General features: G+C 41.0%; 1 protein-coding gene across 2 annotated transcripts in view; it reads right to left on the bottom strand.

The window, feature by feature from the left end:
- Window positions 1-295: 295 nt before the first annotated feature.
- The window catches only part of xpo1b (exportin 1 (CRM1 homolog, yeast) b), a 33504-nt gene continuing 11174 nt past the window's right edge, over window positions 296-22625 (bottom strand). Inside the window, exons 7-25 of one of the 2 annotated variants that reach the window (XM_020651993.3) lie at window positions 18852-19033; window positions 17429-17477; window positions 17193-17312; window positions 16885-17013; window positions 16638-16796; window positions 16092-16289; window positions 14164-14302; window positions 13745-13926; window positions 13102-13258; window positions 12824-12987; window positions 12606-12740; window positions 12334-12526; window positions 11005-11111; window positions 8802-8996; window positions 6525-6693; window positions 4388-4522; window positions 4116-4275; window positions 3930-4026; window positions 296-1662 (exon numbers count right to left, since the gene is read on the bottom strand). In XM_020651993.3, the coding sequence (XP_020507649.1) occupies window positions 1516-1662; window positions 3930-4026; window positions 4116-4275; window positions 4388-4522; window positions 6525-6693; window positions 8802-8996; window positions 11005-11111; window positions 12334-12526; window positions 12606-12740; window positions 12824-12987; window positions 13102-13258; window positions 13745-13926; window positions 14164-14302; window positions 16092-16289; window positions 16638-16796; window positions 16885-17013; window positions 17193-17312; window positions 17429-17477; window positions 18852-19033 (2817 nt within the window). In that variant the 3' untranslated portion in view covers window positions 296-1515. The remainder of the gene's footprint in view (window positions 1663-3929; window positions 4027-4115; window positions 4276-4387; window positions 4523-6524; window positions 6694-8801; window positions 8997-11004; window positions 11112-12333; window positions 12527-12605; window positions 12741-12823; window positions 12988-13101; window positions 13259-13744; window positions 13927-14163; window positions 14303-16091; window positions 16290-16637; window positions 16797-16884; window positions 17014-17192; window positions 17313-17428; window positions 17478-18851; window positions 19034-22625) is intronic. The other variant, XM_020651994.3, reaches the window with a different exon arrangement.

Genomic DNA, 22625 nt, shown 5'->3' with positions numbered 1-22625 from the left:
TTTAAACGTTTGAACCCGAAAACTAGATTTCTCCTCACTGAAGTCCGTCCTCTGAGCGTCTGTGTGCTTGAGGTTTTCACTTCAAGCACACTGCATACTGAACTCCAGTTATCTTTTTAAAGAGAGAACAGAGAAACTAAAAACACTCAGTGCACATACATCCTCCTGCAGAGAAGAAGCTCAAACATCACAGTAAAGGAATAAAAGCAAAACAAACCTGACCTGATAGTGACTTTAACATTCTGAGTTTGTATTAAAGACTGTGTGGAATAAAAACATCCGGGCAGAGGCGGGGTTATAAAATTCTCAACTTTAATCAGTTCAAAAAGTTCACAACAAATGTAACACCTCGAGAAGGGAAATCTGCCATTTGAGATTGGGTACTTATTTGGATTTATACATTCTTTTCCTAATTCAACTCGTTGGCAATTCATTTGCTCTGTGGACAAAAAGCCTTTTGTTTATTTGGACAGAAATCAAACAGGTACAAATGAAAAATGCAAAAATACAAAATTAAATGTAAACCCGGTTTTATTTTTTCATTTTGCTCTAAAGGTAGTGTCTCTGGACGCACACTACTTCACGGTAAACAATCTAAATTAGTACAATTCAAAAATCTTCAAAGCCATCTGAGTTAAACAGGAGTTGTTATAAAGATGCAACCAACTAAGAACCCATAAATACCTCCGCCACTTCCTTAAAACATCCCATTAATGAAGGCTCACAAATGAGCAACAATCCTCTTAGAGGAAAACAAAACGCTGATGTCGACTAGGCGACAGCACACACGCGCACACACCCACAACAAAAAAAATAAACAATAGAATAAAAGGAGAAAATGTTCCCATGGTATTAAAGATGCTATACAATTGGGATGATATGCACATATTTGCTTTCCCTAAAAAACCTCCTGCAGGCAGCAGCCAAACACTTTTTAAGGTGAAGCAGAACAGATGCTGAAACGTGATGCAGCATCTCTCGACCTTCATTCATTATCCGTTAAGATTCACATTCTCACACCAGACAAGCGGTGCATGCGTGTCTAGAAGCTTCTATGCCGACTAGACACAAACCCTGCTCAGACTGTATATATAATATATTTATATATAAACAATTATATGGGGAAAGGGGGGGAGAAGGTGGGAGGTGGAGGGAACAGAACATAAACAAGATGGTTTAGTCGTCCTAATCGTTACAACCTCATCATGCAGGTCTCGAGATGGGCCAGAGACCAACGAAACAGAAGATTAACAGTTCTGGAAAGATAACACAAAAAGTCTCCATAGAAAACGCAGATTACGTAAAAAGGGCCACAGGGTGACGCGGTACTCATTTACATATTGTTGGCATTGTTTTGGTCAACAAACATGTGATGGGACGGTCCGCTCTGCAGAGGGTGAGCGGCCTCCCGCCACACTCAAGTGCCTCTCTCTTGGGTTTTGTTGTGTTTGCTGTGGTTAGGGTTTCTGTCTGTCTGTCTGTCTGGAGTACTGTACAGTTTGGTAGAGCTGGGGCTCAGTCACACATCTCCTCAGGGATCTCGTGAGGGTTGAGGATGCCCGGCACTGACATCTGGATCTTGTGCTTCTCCTCCTGTGCCTGACGGAGCGACGCCTCCCTCTCCTCCAGGAACAGGTCTGAAGTGTCCTCACCTGCAAACTCCTGCACAAAGAAAACACCACAGTTAGATTTCAGACAACCGCTTTATCCATCCAATTAACCTGCAGCACAGTCCTGACTTCTCTGGACATCCCCTTCACTGTAGACCTGCACAATACCTAAAGATAAAACATGCAATAAATAAACACATATCAGCTATAACTAACAGTGGCTAATTCTTTTTCCACAGTATCTGTGTAGGTAACACGTTCTCTCTCCTAAAACTAAAATCATTTGAGAGCAAATGAGCTGATCTTTGTCACCACAAAGTCTTCATCCACATATTATCACACTCTCACTCTTTAACCGTCGTGCTAGCTAACCTCCCAGTCACTTAACAATCGACATTAGGTCTGCTCCATTTGTGAGCGCTGGTGCAACACTCAACACTACAAACAAGGGTGGAGGCAGAAACTACAAAACCCAGTGACAGAAAAATTATATTTTAACTACCTGATAAAAAAAAAAAAAAAAGGCATCAGGGATGAAAAAACGGTTTTATGTGAGATTGGTGCACTTGCCACTTTTATCATTTTTCAAGGCAACTTGCCGTCAACTGTTTATTGAACAGGTTTGTACTATATGTGTTTAGTGGTGCAGTGTCGTTAATTCAGTACTGTTTTAAAATCCAGAAACAAAAAAATCTGGTTTTTAAGATCGCACAGGATTAAAGGCCAGTTATTTTTTGAGGGAAAAAAAGAGGTCCAAACTATCGTCTTCATGCGGACTGGATTTTATGGCATGCTACGTTTTAATTGTGCGGCTTACTCTGGTATGACGCATCAAATGGTAAACATTGATATTAATCAAATTACATGATCCCTTTACAACTGAAATAAAATTAATGTTGTGGACAATAAAAACGTGATTTAGTGCTGAGTGGTATTATCCTGTTAAGTGAATTATATTTAATTCAATGAAAACATGAACGTTCAAAAGTACATGCTTCATATTTTAAGTATTAATAGTTAAAGAAATAACATATCCTTTGACCGTCTTTTAACCACATCTTGACTACACTGATTTTTCTTCTTCTTACAAGATCATCAAATTAAGCACCAAACCGCCCTGGGGTCCTGGGACTGACGGATGAGAACTGGCCAATCATATCTTATCGTTGTGTCGCCATCACACGCAGCTTTAAAACAACAATAGAGCGCCACAGCAGCCACAAACCTTCCATACACTTAGAAGGCCGACCTGGCCATGCAGGAAATGTTATTTGTGGAAACATCAGCTAAGCAGCTAACTATGCGGTGCCTGATAAGGTCTGAGAGAGGAGACAAAGCCCACCCAGCACAGACAACAAACAGCAGAGCAGAAGCTGCACAGGACTTTTTTCACTCAGGTTCAGCTAAGCAGCAAACAGAAACACAGATAGACGATTTAATACATTAAAAGGGAAAACCTTAAACTAATATCTCTACATATTTTTATGTCTAGAAGAATAAGTTCAAATGTTTTTAAACTGCTTAGAAAGATGTGTTTGTGCCACTGACAGGTTGCTCTGTTAACTAAATCCCTGGAAGGATCCCTGCAGAGAGAGACTCTTCTGATAAAGCTGCTGTTCTGAAACAGCTCTGACGCCACTCTCTCCAAAGCCACCAGACTCCATTGACAAAAACAGTCATTTAACTGTGCAGAACACAGGAGCTGCTGGGCGGGCTGTTATTGTGTGAGTTTGTTTTGGTATTTTAATGCTGAGTTGGATTATTACAGCAGACCATTAAAAACAAAAAAGTCACACAACAACACAAACAACATGTCCCATGTTCTGTGAGGTAAAATTGCTCCTTTTATTTCAGTGGAGTGTGGTTGCTTTGAAGAGAGCGATGTTGCGGCTGTTTTAACTTTAAAAAAAGAGAAAGGTTTTACTCTTAAAAGATGACTTATATCTGTGGGGGAACAATCCTTCAGTAAACTAAAAATAACCATCTGATCCTGACAGAGATAAAACCAAACACTTTAAGTGGACATATACCTTGAGTGAATTTGCTCTAAAAGATTACATCGTTTTGTAAGCAATTCAAAACATTTAAAAAAAATGCTTTGTTACTTGATTAATTATTCCCCAACATGTGGAAGCAACAGAGGCACAGCTTTAAAGGTATCAATACTCACATTTAAATAATGGGAAATAAACAGTGATTATTGTGTATGACCTTGGGAGTGGAGCGACTTGTTCTTCTCCTTGGAGTTAATTAAAGTATTCTCTGATTCTGACCTCTACATTAGCCGTTTCTAAATGAGTGAAGCAGCCTGAGCCTCACCTTTATCTGGACCAGGAAGTCCCTCAGGTGCTCCTTGAAGGCAGGAATGTCCTGATTTAAGCTGAACAGGCCGGTCACAAACACCTTCACCTGAGCACTAAACAAACACAAAAACAGCCATGGTAAACAAATGTGTATGTTACTAAAGCACAGATAGTGTGTGTGCGGGTGTGTGTTCATACTCACTCTTGTAAGTGAGGGAAGGCAGTCTTGAGCAGGTTGGCCACATACTCCTGGATGAAGCCCTGGTTGTTTGTGGGGCTGGCGGGGTTTAGCACTGTGGTGATCTTTCCCTCCTCCACCAGGTTAAACATGTAGGCCAGGATGGACGCATGCATCGTCAGGCCTGCAGAACACATACACCAACACACCCTTTAATTGGATACATTCATTAATCGTCCAGGAGCTAAGCCAGATGTTGGAGTGTTTAAAGCCGGCTCACTCGTGTGTGAACTCACCCGCCGTGTGTGACGTGTCCGTGACTACAGAGAAGATGTGTTGTAGGATATCACAGAAATACGTCTGGTAGAAGCTCTGAGCGGCTGCTTCCTCCTGGGCCACGTTCTGCAGCATCGTGTACAGGATCTGCAGACCTGCATGAGCAGAAACACACTTTCAACGTCCTGCACATTTCTCACAGGGCTTAAGACTCGTGGTTTCCCGTCGTCCCAGGACACATTGAAAAAGTGTTTGGAACAGAGATCTGCTTAAACCATTCCAGGATAGAGGGGATTTTTGTATGTTTGTAGAACTTAAGCTTAACTAATGAATAGATAAACAGGCGGCCATGTACACTAAAGCTTGCAGAGTTTTTCCAAAATGGCTTTTAAATTTAAAGAGCAACAAGCTGGGGCGCCGGATGGCCTAGCGGTTATGTCCTCAGCTGAGCCCCATGGACAGAGGCTGTAGTACTCAAGGTGGTGGGACCGGGTTCCACTACGCCTCTCTATGCATTTCCTGCATGTCATTCACTTTCTCTCTTCCCGGTGTGCTACTCTAGTCTCTTTCCCACTCTCATTTAATAAGGGCACAAAAAGCCCAAGTGTTAATCTTTATCAAACAAACAAAAACAAAAAAACAAACTGTGAGAGTTTAGTCAGTATTAAAGGCAACCAGAGCATCAGAGAAACACAGAACTTTACCCTGAAGCTGCTTGTTTCTTGTGTCTTTACCGGTTTTAATCACAGGCTCAGTTTGTTTTAGAGAGGAGGAGACCTAAGCAGGTAATTTGGATACCTTTAAAATAACAATAAAAGCCTGCAGATGACAAACACTGACAGAATTTAAATCTTTAACAAGCCCAGCCCAACAAGCTAAGCTCATGATTAAAGCCTCAGTTTGGTGTGCAGCCACTTCACGTATCCTCAGTCCAGCTGAAGTATTGAGAAAAAAACCCCAAAAAAACCACTGAGTATTATTTTTTGAAGGCCTTTGTTAGTTGGGAGAGCTAAAGACAGGAAATGTTGGGAGGAGAGAGTGGGGGATGACATGCAGCACATGGCGGAGGTCAGATTCTAACCCACGGTGGCTGCGATGAGGACTATTGCCTCTGTACATAAAGTGCGCAATATAACCGCTAGCACCCCTGAAAATGCAATTATCTTTACTCAGAGGAAAAATTAGTATACAACCATGAAAAATGTAACATTCACAAAATATCCTTCAGGGATCAAGTTATTCTAATCGATTAACTCTAGTTTATACTTTAGTCAGAGGAGCAGCTTGTCAACAGGCAACTGTTTGGGGCCGTAGGGGGGCTCTGGAGGGCCGAAAAAACTGAAATTAAAAAAAGTTTAGATTTTGCATGCTTATTGTGGGTGTCAGATTATTTATAACATATTGGTGATGATATTTTGTATTTAGCCTCGGGCTCCAACAGACTCATGAATCACCACTGACTCAATTTCATTACTGAGGTCGTACTGGTGATTTCAAAACAAAAACTTTGTTTTCCGAAATAATGTGTTTTAACATTACAAGTCTGTGTCATTTATATTTAGATGTATATATTCTTAATTTAGTTTTTTACAGTTTGTGGATACATTTTAAGTTTGTTACTTCTTCTCTACTTGAATGGTGCAAAAACAGAGTACCAGTATATATTTTTTTCAATATTTTAAGATTTTCATGGTGTTCATAATACCAGCAACAACTACAGATAACAAAATCGAAGTAAAGAACCAACTCTTTGATGTAGACAAGCTTTAAAATCATTTAGGGAAAATTGGTTTCAGGAATATGTAAAGTTCTGGCGCTCTGATTATTTACCTCCTCACGTCTTCCCACAAACCTAACCTGACATGTTGATCTGAGTGAGCTGAGCTTAAGTGTCACAGTGAACCTGCAGAGTCAGCTTTCTGCCTTTTAAACCAAAGTGTTGCTGCTGTTTGAAGACGATAATGCCATCGTGACAGGATGAGACACAACACACAGATAGTTTTACATCATCTAGTATTCATGCTCCAGGCTTTGTTGCTCAGTGTAACCATTCAAATATGTAGCAAAATGTGTGAGTGTGTGTCTGTGTGAGTGTGTGTGTGTGTGTGTGTGTGTGTGTGTGTGTGTGTGTGTGTGTGTGTGTGTGTGCAGACTCACCAGTGTCGGCCACGTTCCTCATAGTGTGTTTGAAGGCCCAGATGATGGAGTCCAGCACTAGCTTGAACTGTGCAGGGGGGATGGCGAGGAATGCAGGGAAGCAGTGAGAGTTTACAGCTTGGAGTAGATAGAAGAAGTGAGTCCTGTGCTCGGGAAACTCCTCAAAGTTCTGACAGAGAAACACAACAGATAGATCGTTTGAATACATTTACACAGATTAAATAATGAGTTTATAAAAACTAGATCAACAAGAAGGAGGCTTACAAACATGTCCAGTTTCTCATTGTTCTGCTAACCTCTTGAGTCACTTCTTTAATTTGCAGTTTTTCCCCAATGCAACCAAAACAGTCGATATTAGAGGTTTCATTCAGATATTACACTGAAGTCAGAGATACAGGCGGTAGTGGGTGTGTTGGATAATGCTCGACAGCCTTTGTATACCACTTGTTTTGACTGACAGATGACACCACTAGAGGCTGACAAAAGCAGAAGGCTAGATTTGCCTTATTAAGACTGTACCAATCACAATTTGAAACAAATCTCTCATCAGAATCAGAAATGTGATTAATGCTTTAGTTTGTTATTAGCTTTAAAACTGGATTACCAATAGGGGCAGCTGCCAATTTCCCCCCTGGTAAGGTGAGCTGTTTATAAAAATATGATGTTTAAATAATTGCTACACAATCTTTCAAAAATCACAAAAAAGGGCAGGAGGGTGAAAAAAGTTTAAATACTGTCAGTCTGCATTCCTCGACTAGTCTGCTTCATGGCTCAAGTAGAACAGGCATGACCTACTTTTTTTCAACTGCAACCTACATATATACACACACACATATATATATATATATAGCAATAGTTTTCAGAGGCAGTGTTATACACATTTTCCTATCACAGATTCTTTTGTCAAGTTGTATGTAGTTAAAATCCTTAAAGCAGTAATGAGCAGCTGAACTGTATGGAGAAACTGATCTGTAGTTTTATGTTCAGTCTCCACTGCATGTGCACAAAAAAATATATAATATAAATTGAATACTCAAACTGATTTCAGCTGCAAGGGCAAATAAGAAGCAGCTAGTTACATGTGAATGAAAGACACTGGCTGCCTTAACATGCACATTTTTGTTTTCACTCTGATGTACCGTAATCTTTCAAATTGAGGATTTTGTTTGGACAACAGCTGACATAGGATGTGATCTAATAAACCCTTTTCACACATACAGAAATCTCCTGAAAAACTCCAGAGATTTGGCTACCCGGAGGTTCTTTAGGCTATGTGTGAACGCAAACAGACACATTTTTTGTGCAGACTTTACCCGGAGTTTATCCGGCCAGACCCCTAGTATTTTTTCCACAGAATATCCAAGTGAGCTGATGTCTGAACGCAGCCGAATATACTCCGGAAATTTCAATTTGAGCCAATGAAAAAAGAATGACGTTTATATAGTGACTGCCTAAAGTGTCTGCCCACGACCTCTACGATCTCCGTGCACGTAATTAAACGGCTGCATCATGTTTTCTGTTCATCAGTATGTTGTTCTCCTCTCTTTTTTGAATGTTGTCATTCCATTGGATTACACATAGCATTGATATAAAGACAAATATTCTCATTATAACGTTGTGTAGCGGACTCTGTTGCTACGGCCGCTACTTCTGCGTTTTTTATTTACATCACGTCTTACCTCAGGAAATCCCACCGCACCTCCTCCCCTCTGACAGGGAAAGTTGCCCGCTATGAGGAGCATATGTGAACGGCTAGGTCGGGAGAATCTCTGGGGTGTTCCTTCTGTAAATATCTAGATATTATCCGGAGTGCATATGTGAAAACGGCTATACAGTGTGGTGTTTACATGCATCGTAGTCTAGCATGTCACCCATCAGTTTAAATTATAAAGTGATGAACACACCATGCGTTAGTCTCCTCCAAGGACTACCTTTCAGCATAACCCCATTCAGCCGTTTTAGCTCCCTGAAGATCTCAGGGAAAATCTATATTTTCTGGTTACCTTGGAGATGTCTTTGTTTTGCTCTTAATTAAGCAAAAGCCTTCAGCTGTGCACGTTCATGAGGGGACAGCATTGGCAGGACAAGTCAATTTGCCAATAAAGACGAGGAAGAACATTTATCCATACAGATTTACGCAAAATAAAACACCCCCAAAAAGAGGACATTGAAGAAGCTTAAATGCAGGTTGAATGTTGGTCTAATTTTCATTTCACCAGTTTGGTGAAAAGGTCAAATATGAATCACCCTGTCAGGTTTAAACAGAGGGTGGCTCACCTTGTTGATCATGTTTAGGGTGCACTCGAAGACAGCATCAAAGATCTGGGGGATCTCACTGGTGATGTGTCCTCCCAGCTTGTTGACGATTGTTGCCATGGTGCTGAGGACCTCGGGCTCGCGGGCAGCAGGGACGTTGCGCTGGTAGTCAATGAGGACGGCGTCCAGCAGTGGTGGAACAAAGTTCTCTCCGACCTGGTAAAAGAAAATAGGAGGAATCAAAAGGGAACGACATGCACCAAAAGACAGGAGCATCCACCTTAACAGAAGTTTGAGAAAAATGACTAAAGATGCAGCTTAAATATCTGCACGTCTAGAAACTTTGACTCACTATGAAGCTACATCTTCAATTGTTAGGCAGATAAAAACACAGCTGAGGGCAGAAATCTTTGTGTTTGATCTGAAAATAGCAGCTGGATTAGTTCTACTTCTTTTCTACTGTCGACTGTTTCATCGATTGTCACGGTGAACAGGATCGTCTGAGGACAGAGTGAGCAAACATCACAGCTGTATGCTTCATTAAGTATTTCCTTTAAGTATGCTGGTATTTGGTCAGGGATGTAAACACATGAATGCTTAAAAGCAGACATACCTTTAGTTGGAAAAAATAAAGAATAATATCATAAATCCATGTGTGACCAAGGTTTGATTTTTGACTTAATAAAAAGAAAATGCTCTCTCTACTCAGACAGATGTTGTCTGCTACACTATACACGAGCAAAATAAGCAGTCCATCCCAACCTACCCTCTCTAAACTGTAAAACCGCTCTGTGATTAGGAGAGCCACCCTGATCCCTGATGAAGCCAATAGGCGGCAGTAGAAGCCAACCACATGATGCGAGGCACGTTCCAAATCAAAACAAACGAGCATGGATGAGAAACTATCCAGCAGCGAGCAAAACTGAAAGCAAAGCTTATGGGGTCGTTTTGGATTTTTACAAGCGTCAGGAAGTCTGGAGTTGGACATGAGTCATGTAATGTGCAAGCTTTTTAAAAACGCCGTAAAATACAGCTAACCTCTGTGTACACATAAGTCGCTAGCAACAACGGCTAGTCTCGCTACACGGGGTCAGTGTGTGCCGCCCCAACCGGCACTGAATGACGCTCAAAATATCCCTCAACTTGTGAAAGGGTTCAAAAGATCACAAAAGCACCTTTAAGCTTTATTTGTAAAGACTGCGTCTGTACAGGGTTGATGATAATGAAGGCTGGGGACAGCTGCTTAATGAGTGTGAGCCATGATATCCCAGCTCGTCTGTTCAACAGTATCTGAACAGTATCTGCAGTGTGAGAGACCACACTGGAAGTTATTTTAAGTTTTAAAATTAAAGAATATAGGATCTCTGAGGATCTGACTTGAGTGTTAAAAGTTGTGGGATCATTAAAACTCTTGTTATTACTCTTGTTGTAAACTGTTATTCTCAACAATAAAGAACAGATGATTAGTGAATTCTTTGAAGGACGCGCTCATTAACCAAAACCAGCATGTATCACAATATTTATTTCGTATTGTGGCCTAGGTATCGGTATATGTATTGTGAGGTTGGGTGAAATACACAGCCACACTAAATAGCACATTTATGTTTCCAAAGTATTTGTGCAAGACGATGTGCAGGAGTTTGATTGCATTTTTTGGTGATTAATAACAAGAAATGAGCCAATAATGGGTGCCTACTACGGTTTCTATTTTTTGTTGCTGTGGTATTAAAACAGTTTTCAATATGGTTTCATTTCAATTTAAATTGTATCCAAGTTTACAAATCTGGTATCTTGACAACCATAAGTAACTTTAACGCCAAAAATGTTACAGATTAAAGAGTCCTCCTCCACCTCCTGCACGTTTAACCAGAAGTCAACAACATCCCAAACTAAATGTGGGATTTCCAGCGCTTACAATAAGTCTCAGACGGACATTCAGCCAATGTGAGCTAAAGGCCAGGTGTGGAATAGTTTGAGACCTGATTGTGAGGAGTTCTTCAGTAAAAACAGCTCATCTAAAAAGTCGTCAGAGGGCATGGACACTGCAGTGTTAAAAATACTCGAAAGGCTTTTTGTATCGAGACAATTCTCAGGTCACCTTGACTCAAATAGACGCCGAAATAAAGGTCTTCTTTGTGAATTCATCTCCGGACAACTGCAGATGCAACTCCACTCACTGTCACATGACTCTACATTTGAGAATGAATTAAGAGCCATTTCTCACCATCTGCGGGTCGTTTGATCTGCTGACCCACCCTGAGATCAGTTTCAGCGTCTCTCGTTTCACTGTTCTCATACTCCGGATCAGGGGCTGTTTGGTCACCATCTCACCTGCAACACAAACAAGACACATGTACTGAAGATACTACATGGAAAAGAAACATTAGCACTTTAATAAACAAGTTTTCTTGTGAGGATCTATGTGTGGGATTTTGTAACAACATGATGAATAATTATGATGTTTGACGGTATCTAATGAGAAGCTGTGATTTTCAACAGTGAAAACAGTATTGCATCTGACACCATATATAAATGTAATGATTTGATTGTTACATATCACATTTGTTTTCTTAGGGAACGCCGTATGCAGTGAACTTTTTCCACTCTACTCTGTGTCTTAAAAAGGTAGAATATTTGTTCAAGCTTCATAAAAGGTTCATTCTTCCTGCACAGATCACCATTTCTTCTCTGCTCTGAATCAGCAGCCAATGCGAGTAGAAAAATCCTTGATATTTGATCAGTACTGACAGACCTCATACGGCATCTCTCCTCCCTTTAAAGCTCAGAAAGATGCAGAGATGAGTCACCAAAAACAGGCGCATACACAGTTAGAAAAAGGAGACAGTCTTTGTGGACCCAAAACAAAATGCAAAAGTAATACTAAAATCCTCCTGAAGACAAGGACATAATGTGAAAGCTTAAATTAAGACGTGAAAATCACTACTGCTGGAACACCCAATAAAGCGCTGAAATGCCATTGCCAAACTCTTTCAATATAATGATAAAGTGTTAATACATTGTTTTAAAGGCATTTGGGTAATCTTCAAACCTGGCAACCCACTGAGACCATGCTGAACTCGTACAAATCCCTGCATGCCTAAACAACAATAAAACGACACAGTCTCTGCCGTGTACGGATCTTTAAACAAATGAAACAACAACTCTCCCAAAAGGCAAGGCACAGCACAGAGAAGCAAACTATAAAGCATTAGACAAACGAACTAACATTGCAGAACTCCTAGTTATAATCCTAGTGACACAGTGAATGATTTGTACGAGTCATGTCACAAATGTGTGACAAACGCTGGAAACATCTCTGAGAAGATGGAGACAGAGTCTTCAGTAGGGCTTGTTAAAAAAAGATCCACATCTGTATTTATCGCCCTACAGTTTGAAGAAATCCTGATGATGGAAGAAGACATCGTACACAAATGTAAACCATCTATCCTTCTACTCATCAGATACCTGAATAATCAAATCATTTGTTCTCATGGAGTAAACTGGATGAATGCACATATAAGTGATCAGTCAGCTGTATGATACAAAGACACACCTCCCTTACCATTAGTCTGAATGGCAGCAGAGATGTTCTCGCTTAGGCACTTGTAGACGTTGAGCATGTCGAGGTAAATCCGTCCAAGCTGGATGACGAAAGGGTGTCCCACCGCCTTACAGGCTCGGACGTTGGTCTTCAGGATGCTGCCCAACTGTTTCACAGTCTCTGGGTCCTTCAAGATGTCCACGTTCTGAGGGGGTGAAGTTTATATTTTAACAAAATGTTCTGACATATGAACTGGTAAATGTAATCATTTAGTCATCTCTTACCTTGGTGGCCTGCTGAATGATGCTGTCCCACACTTGGTTGGGAAGCAACATGTATTTTTCTATGAGGTGTTCTTGTACAGCCTGATCGGTCTGAGCTCCGATCATGTAACCTACTGCTTCATAGAACGTGTGCACCTGAAACCAAACACAAAACTGTCAGAGTGCAAAGGGAGCAAAGTCAGCAGAATTCTACGAATAACTGGAATGTATTGTCTGACCTGTTGAGGTTGAAGATCACAGATGATTGTGTTGATGTTGTTGAGGATCTCATCAATGAAAGGCATCACCTCTCCCACCTGCACCTGGATGAAGTGGCGCCGGCACTTCTGGGCGATCTTGATGAAAGTGTCACAGGCCATATCCTGAACACCGTCGTGGGTCTCTGATGAGGAAGGGACATGGAGGGTGATATTAGACATAAAAGTACTTTTGCATCACACTTTCTGAAACCAAATAAATGCACTCAAGTTGAAAAATAAAATCTGTCTTCTCTCACCATGCATGAACTCAAAGAGTTTGTTGACCACAGTTTTGAGGAACTTCCAGTGGGCTCTTAGGAAGCGAGGATACTGGCCGACGATGTACATGATGTTGGAGGCGATGATGGCCTTGTTGTCCTTCCCTCTCTTCTGCTCACAGAGGCCCAGCAGATCCTGAGACAAACAAGGTTTTATTTACAATCACAGATAATCCTCCGCCAAAGGCACAATGGCTTTATATAAAGGGGTTTATATACTGTTAATCAGTCAAAAGATAAACTACTCATTTAAAAAATGCTTCGATATTACGATCCAAGCCCAAGTAAATAACCAAGGCTATATTTACAAGTCATATATCTCATGTTGACGTTTAGTTGGTCGGCAAAAGACAAGGCTGGCGTTGGTTTTACTTGTTTGAAGGGTCACAAAATATGACGTTACCAATCAGGGAAGGACATCCAAGTGGTAAAAATCCTACTTGCAAGAAAATGTGGGTGTCTCTGTTTTCAGACTCCAAAACAAATGTGAACATAAACTTTGTAAAATAAATTTGTTTTAAAATAACAAAGGTAAAGTGTAGAGGTGGTCTTATAAGTTTGGTAGATCTCTGTGTGTTTAAATGTAAGCACTACAACACGGAGCATGTTGTCGTTTCTGCACCTTGATGACTGTGACCAGGAACCTCTTCTCGTCCTCTTCGTGCATCGCTCCGCTGATGGACCCGATGGCCCAGCACAGTGTGTTGAGGTTCTTCCAGGACCACTCAGTGCCGTTCACCTGGTTGTGAAGCTTCTCTGTCATGATGCGTTCTGTGTCTGCGTAATCCAAGTGAGTCAGGTACACTGCAGGGCGGCAGAGCATAAAAGGGAACTTTTACAATAGGTGGGCAAACTGAAGCTGATAGCTCATCTCTGGGCTGATTTAAACAAGGAGTATGCAGTGTTATCTGTGAAAGTGTTCCTGGACTGATTTACACGTCTATAATCATGTAACTGTCAGTGGTCCTGATGAATTAAACAACGGGCAAAGAAAACATAAATACAGGGAACGCTAATGACTGAGATGCTTTCAAGTCTTACCCAGGGTTTCCCTCATATTCTTGTAGAGGTTTATGGAGTCAGTGTCCTTCATGAACTCTCTCACCACCTCTCCCTGGTCGTTCTCAACCACAAGCACCTCCTCCGGCTTTGCCATCCGACTCACCATAAGCAGACGCACCTGTTGCAAGAGATAAAATACCTGTCAGCACTTACACACGTCGGAGTGTGCAACCTGAGTGTGTATACAGGATCATTTACACTGAGCTCTTATAGCCACACACACACACACACACACACACACACACACACACACACACACACACACACACACACACACACACACACACACACACACACACACACACACACACACACACACACACACACACACACACACACACACACACACACACACACACACACACACACACACACACACACACACACACACACACACACACACACACACACACACACACACACACACACACACACACACACACACACACACACACACACACACACACACACACACTGTTATGAAATGCCATTATCATAAAATAAAAACACACTATTGGATGTTATTTTGCTGAACAAGCTGCTGATTTCCAGTTAAGTTTTAACTAGTAAGTAGCTCTTTTAGCAGCACTTCAGCAGCCACCTGTTGTTGATCTGAGCCAACTGATTCTAGTATGACTGCAAGTTGAGGCTCTCCATGTTACATAATCACAAACAATCCTGCCCTGAACTGCTGTGCACAATCAATGCAAGAAGTTGCATTTCAGAATTCACAGTTTTTGCATTGCACATTTTAATAGCAATCTAAAGGCTTACAGCAGGAATTCTGTTGTGTTTAAATGGTGTTTTACAAATAAAATAAAAATTCTTGACGTCTTTTATCTTACACTAAGGTTAAGACTTCAGTTTGCTTTGTTATGCAGTAACTTCAAAATCTGTGTAGTTACGGTGTTCTGTGTTGTGATGCTATTGGTCAATTTTCAGTCTGTTCGGACTTGGGCTGGGAACCAGAGGGTTGCAGGTAACTTCCCGATAACTGCTGAAGTGCCCTTGAGTAAGGCACTGAACCCCCAAGAGCTCTGGTGCTCTCCCTGTGTAGCAGCCCCACTCTGACATCTCTCCACTAATGCATGTCCACAGATCCTGTTGGTGCATGTGTGTGTATTTTGGGCCTGTCTGTGAGAAGCATGTCTCTCAATAACAGTGTAAAACTAGAACTTCCCTCAGGGATTAAGTATATAAAATAAAGTTAAAACAGAGAGCAGGCCCAATTAAATGTAGCTATAGACCCAGCTAGTGGCAGATGGCTGTATTACAGCTAGGACTCAACATTTAACCGGCAATGTTGGCCTACATTAATTGCATTAAAAAAAGAAAGGTCTGCACACGGATCAGCTCCCATCAGGCAATTATTTTTAAACAGGGAAACGTTTCGATCTACAAGATCTTCCTCAGGCCTTACATTAATTAAAATGTTTATAATTAGTTCAACCAACTAGCAATTCTGGTGCAGATTAGAGAGCATGATGCCATTAATTTCTTAGTTGACTAATTGTGCACATGTCTAGTGCTAACACACCCATAAGAAGAGTAATGATGACATTAAGCATTTAACTAGAATTTATGTTTTAAAATATTGGTCAGACTGGCTTTATATGCTTATGAACATGTATGTTTGGTTAGTTGGCGTTAGCTTACCTTCTCCCTGAACACTGTTACTGAAACTTAAATGTATTGCGTATGTCATCTACATCTTGTTGTCCACATCACATTCTCTGTCAGTCTGTTTAAGCCCTAGTCTCTGTCTGTGAGGCCAATAACACTTACAAACAGTTAATTTAGATGACAGTGAATGCCTCTGTGAATGCACTACCATTAAGTGAAAATCAGGGCCTACAGGTTCTTCAATAAATCAGTGAAGGTGTCCTGTGATTGGCTATGCGACGTACCTTGGAAAGCACAGGCAGATAGAGCTGTCTGCGCGGCGGCACGTCAAAGTGCTGGTTGCCTGACAGCAGAGGTGACGTGGACGTAGAGAACGGACTCTCTCTGTAGAGCTCAGCAGCCAAGTGGTTCCAATACTCCAGACAGATTTTGAAGATCTCCGTCTCTTCCACTTCTGATACCAGTAGCATGTAGTGAAGGGCCTGAGAAAGGACATAGGGAACCGTTAGGCCTCAGGAGATTCACAGTTGGGGGACTGGTTTATGATTTCCCTGATATTGTCACCACATCAACTGTTCAGCCTGTCTCAAAATATAAAGCACCACAAGGCAGAATTATTTAAAGATTCACTTTTGGGCTTGTTATGCCTTTATTACAGAGACAGGACAGTGGATAGAGTCAGGAATCAGGGAGAGAGAGAGTGGGGAACGACATGCAGCAAAGTAGCCACAGGTCAGATTTGAACCTTGGCAGACCGCTTCAAGGACTGTAGCCTCTGTACATGGGGCACACAAACTAACCATTAGGCCCACACTAGACAGAATTCTTACCTCCATTAATGTTTCTCTGAGGTTGAGTCTCTTCTCGATGAGCTGGCCGTGTTCTTTAAGAAACGTACAGAGGAACAGACTGAGGTTCTGGATAAAGTTCTGCTCGTCATCTTTCCCGTTGGCGTAGGCCAGACGGATGTTGGTGTTCAGAGGCAGCATCTGCACGGATACGGATCACATTGATGACCATGATTAGTGTCTTCACGACAAGAAATGACACCCTAAGCGTCGTCTCATCTGGGCTCACCTGTTTGAGTTGACACATGGTCAGCGTGAAGAGTGTGACAAACTGCTCTTCATACTGGCTGACGCTCACACCGGCAATCTCTGTGAGGCACTTCAGAGTCACGTTGCGAAACATGGGCACGTTCAAGAACTGAAAACAATGAACAGAAATTTTGAGTTTTGTTTAACAACTTGTGAGCATAAAACAGCAATTACTTTAAGGAATTTTAATCTTGCTTGGCATATCCCTGCAAACCCATGAGGGAGGATTTGTTTTGCAAACACTTTATTCTGGCACAAATCACTTGATACTCGACACTGCGCACACACCTTGTACACCAATGTGCTGATCAGTTTGGTTTCAAAGATGTACCCTAGAGGAATCCAGTTTAGGAAACGTAAGAGGGTCTCCAGGGTGGCGTGGACCAGAGGGGCATTCTGGGAGTTTTCCTAAAGGTGCAATCAATTAGAAGACAAAGGGCTGAAGAACAAACACTGGTGTTTAACCATCAATAACTTTTAAAACACTGCTTAAAGGGCAAGAAGTGGAGATCTGCTCTGCTTACCATAACAAACTGACAGAGCTGGAATATCTGTGAGAACTCATTGCACATGCTGAAAGAAAAGAAAGAACACATTGTTGAATACACTGGATTCACCAAACACACTCTGCATACTGACTCTTTTATATCTCTTTCAGGAAAACATACTAACATGTATATAATTAAAATCTCAACTTGTTGTTTTATGTGATACACGAGTCGAGCTACAGCGTGATTATCGATCGCGGTCATTTGCCGAGCCAATCCCATTAGACCCTGAAGCATTACTTGTAATCCATTTGCTTTTTTTCTTAAGATTTATTTGGACATTTTCCGTTTGAATTAAAGCCGTTGAAATATTTCTTGTAGGTCACCTTTTCTTTCCGTAAGTGAATTAAAGCTGCAAAGTAATAAAACACGGCTGGAAACTTCTATATCAGAGGACGGAAGAATCTTTTGACTGATAAATCAAACGTGTAACTTTAAAGCTACACACAGTGCGTACAACCATTAGTCAAGCATGGTGGTTTTTGTGGGTGCATTAAAGTGTGACAATGTGTCGTCTACAAATGGTTACTGCACATGATCTGCTACACTCTGCAGATATCTGCCATTGAAAGTAGTTTCAGGTTTCAAGCCAAATCTAATACAACATATGTACTTGAAGTAAACTTTTACATTATTATCTCGAGCTACAGTTGAAAAAAGGAAAAAAACACACGCTGCTTGTTGGGAAACAAAAACAATGAAGTAGTGAAACATTCGTTGTCATCAATCGATGAAAATTAACAAAATTTGTTTTCCTCATGTCCGACATACTGCCTTAATTTATTTATTACAAAATGTGCTGTTTATTGGCCTTAATGATTTTTTTCAAGTTCTTTATTAATCCCTGAGGGAAATTCTGGTTTTACAGTCCGTTATTGAGAGACATGCTTGCACACACATGGGCCCCAATATGATCTTACATGCACACACAGGACCTGTGGACATGCATCAGTGGAGCGATGTCAGATTGGGGCTGCTACACACTGCTATGCAGGGACCTTGCTCAAGGGCACCTCGGCAGTGCCCTGGCACCTCTCCAGCTACCAGACCAACTTTCATACTATGGTCCCCATCGGGATTTGAACCCTGCAGTTCCCAACCCAAGTCTGTACGGACTGAGCTACTGCTGCCCCAAGTGCACTGTTTTCACTATCAAATGCAAAATACTGTTTAAACCCTTGCTTGGCATGATTCATGGAGTTGTGCACCGTGTTAATACAAGTGTCAACTGGAGTCAGGAGGCAAACATGTAGTGCACAGCAGAGGTAGTTTTTCTCTTTGATACAGATCTCTGCATTGCATCGTCTGATTAATGCTATAATATCTTCAAATGCTGACACACAGAGATCGTGTTTCATGGTGCTGGGAGAAGGACTGGAGTAGGATTAAGCATGCTCACCTGTCTTTTAGGTGCTTGGCTTTGACCTGGGTCATCTGTCCACTGGAGAAGTCAAAGACCTCCTCGCTGAGCAGCTTCAGGATCACCATGTTGTTCTGACAGAGGCTCTCGCTGGTACGACTCGCCCCCACGATGTCACTGATGAAGGTGGGCCAGTGTTTAGGCCACTCCTGCTTCAGGATCTACAGACACACACAGACACACGTTTAGGTTACAAGGTTCAAAAGGGATAATTTCTATCTGTTATTAAAGAAGCATTGTATTTGACTCTAGCTGTTAATGCTGACATTTGCCAACTCATTTATGCTGAAGGTTGAGATCAATAAAGCATCTGATTGCAGAAACCATCAAGGTTCCTCTTGTATTATGTCCTCTCTTACTGGGACGGCAAACAGGAAGATTAAGACATCAAAGTTTTACTCACCAATACTTTTTGATACCACGTGTTTTAAAAATGATACTCTGTTAATTTAATGATAGTATCGAGAAAAAAAAACAACTTAAAAAAGAATAATAATGATCTTCAGTTATAGATAGATAGATAGATAGACAGATAGATAGGTGCTTTATTGTCAGTGTATTAAATCTTGTACAGCAGCATCTTGGTCATATATATTAAAGATCTAAGTTATGTACATACAATAAAATGTTGTGCTTATATTTTTAATCAAAATTGATGCAAGCGAAAGAGGGAGCCCAGTCTAAATTTTGCACAAATATGTTGCCAACATTTCAGTGACAAAAAGCTGCCAACATATTTGTGCATCTTAGAGCGTGTGCAGGAGTTTGACTGTAATGTTTGGAAATTAAAAACAAGAAACTGTCCAATATTGGGAGCATAGGACTTTTATCTTTGTTTCTGTGGTATTGAAACAACTTTCGATATCTTTGATTGTTATCAAATTTTAATAATCCAGTATCACTACAGCTCTAGTGCATTAAAAGTTATTTTCAAAAACATTCACATTCAAGAAAATAAGAAAACTACTTTAACGTTTTTTTTAAATGTAAAACATGTTACATCCATTTAACATGTAACATCTTTTAAGATGCATGAGGTGGGTTGAAGATCAAATGGCCTTGGATTTACTCATGCATGTTCACTTGAAGAGGAGCAAACTTCCACAGGACTCCAAAGTTAAACTGATAAAACAAATTCCTTGAATTCACAGTTTTGTTAAATAATCTTACAGGATGGTTCAAAGTCAAGTTCTCTTGATCAATAAACAATACTACGGTAAGAAAACCATGTGGCTCGGTCCTTAATTGATCCTCAACTGCCCGAATCACTTCTAACCCTCCCACAGCACTAAAGAGCTCTCTCTCTCTTAAAGTGACAGTAACCTACCTCACTGCTCTAACAGTAATACCATACTGCTTTTAACTTTACAGAACATCCTTCTTAAACCACATGAATATGACTTTTAACATATTTTATAACTGAACACATACAATGAAATCCTTAAAATAAAAGATGAACTTTCAAACAAAATTACATACTGCTTATTTATTTACGTTAACATGTATGAATGTAACTTGGCTCGTACAATGCATGTAAACAGCTACTCTGTTGTGTAGGATACAACATTAAGAGTAACATTTTATCTACCTATTGAAATAAAAAAAGAGTTTGTATATGTGATGCTGATATGTATCCTTTAAGCCTCCATCAGCCGATATTAATGTGGTGTTACGGTTTCCTTTATTTCTCCTCATTATCCAAAATGTTTGTTATTTTAAGGTGATCTGTTTCGCAGGCAGTGATGTACAGATGTACATAGGTAGTGGCGTGCAGCTCTGGGTAGAGGCATGTGTTTATTAGTATGGTATATTTCTTGCTTTGGATGACATTGAGCTCACTCTGGCTTTTACCCTCTCTGACAAAGAGGTAAACCTCTCGACTGCACTGGATGCCAGGACTGAGAATTTGATTTGGAATTGAATGAAAATGCATTCAAATGCCATACTGTGCAGGAGTAAATGGTAAATGGACTTGAGCTTATGTAGCGCTTTTCTAGTCTTCCAACTACTCAAAGCGCTTTTACACCACATGTCACACCCACCCATTGACACCCTTTCACACAGTGATGGTAGTGATGATCGCTATGTAGTATCATCCATCAGAAGTAACTAATCCATTCATACACCGCCACCGAAGCAGCAGGAGCAATGCAGGGTTACAACCTTCTGGTTGAGAGGCGACGACTCTACCAACTGAGCCACAGCCACCCCAGGAGTATGCTACCAAAAGAAAGTAAACCCATCCTCCTGAGTGTGGAATCTGCTGCTCGAGAGTCCCTGAAGACCAAAACAACGTTACTCGGCTGACGCAGGAGGTGACTCATTCTCAGTAGCATTAATGCAAAGTCACTTGTGTAGTCCAAGCTCCAGCGTGTGTCTCACACACGCACGCACGCACGCACGCACGCACGCACGCACGCACGCACGCACGCACGCACGCACACACAGTCAGTTTTTCATTCAAAATTCACAATGTGGACCACTATTCTACTTTTTTTGGTCTAGTCACCATGAAGCGGCCTGCACTCATGAGACCACACAGGGCAATAAGCAGCTCTGTTCTTCAGCTCGGCCTTTACAGTGCTCAGCACTTTCCTGAAGGAAGGGTACAATTATCACTGATACTATACCTTATATAATGTGTTGTTCTGTCCGTATTATATACTGTGCACCATTGTTAATAACCTCTTTGCAAAACATAACAAACAGCTGCATCAAAAACAGAGATCTTATTGCCTTACATTTCAACATAAATACATCCTTCAGTTTTCTCTCTTTAAGATAGTCTTCTTTATAATCAGGAATCCACAGCCAAGATTATTAACTTGTCCTCCCGCCTAATTCAAGGAGCCTGAATGTGCAGTTTAAAGAGGGAATCATGAATGTGACTGACCTGCCTGTTTTAGAGTCAGATAAGCCAAATTAGAGTGACATCTTCAGGTTAAGAAGCATCACTACAAAAGATGAGGGGAGCAACGAAGCAAACAAAATTGTAATCCAAAGAGTGTCACGTTCATCTGTTTTGTGATGTGCACTGTATGCTGCTGTGTTTCACACACGTCTGACATTCGGAGGAATTTAATGCTGCAAAAAGATTATTCACTATTAGATTGCCCTGCACATAAGTCCTCACTGAAACTACACAGAACAGTTTGAAAGAGTCCAGTTCTTCTTCAGTGCTTGAACTTTACATTTCCTCCAGAGGCAGAAGGCTTCACCTCCTTCATTGACAATCATCTACCTCAGATACATTTTTGTTATCTGCCTAAACAGTCAGTAACCATGAAAGAGAGGGTTTGCTTGTGAGAAACTGAGCAACCACGCTGACTGTCCAGCAGCAGACAGTGAGTCATTATGTTGTATTTTGCTTGGAGGGGAAATCTGTATTTTTAAACGATGGACATATTTTCACATTTTGGACTCTAGATGACTAATGGTCAAAAATAAATAAATAAATAAAAGTCTCCAATAGATTGCCTCAGCCGGCAGAATCACAGAAATACTAACTGAATAAGGCAGTGGTAGAGGACTGGATGGCCTAGCGGTTAAGCCGTGCCCCTCATGTGTGGATGCTATAGTCCTCAGCGGCCGTCGGTTCGAATCCGACCTCAGACCCTTGCTGCCTGTCATCCTTCAAACGATTCCTGTCTCTCTTCAGCTGTTCTATCTAATAAAGGCAAAAAGGCTCAAAATATATCTTATAAATAAATAAGGCAGTGGTCAACTTCCATATGCTTTGTGAAGTATCAGGCT

The sequence above is a fragment of the Labrus bergylta genome, chromosome 10 (genome assembly GCF_963930695.1).
Source record: "Labrus bergylta chromosome 10, fLabBer1.1, whole genome shotgun sequence".
Taxonomy (NCBI): Eukaryota; Metazoa; Chordata; class Actinopteri; order Labriformes; family Labridae; genus Labrus; species Labrus bergylta.
Note: the sequence above shows the minus strand (reverse complement) of the source record. Positions and strands in the feature narration are given on the sequence as shown.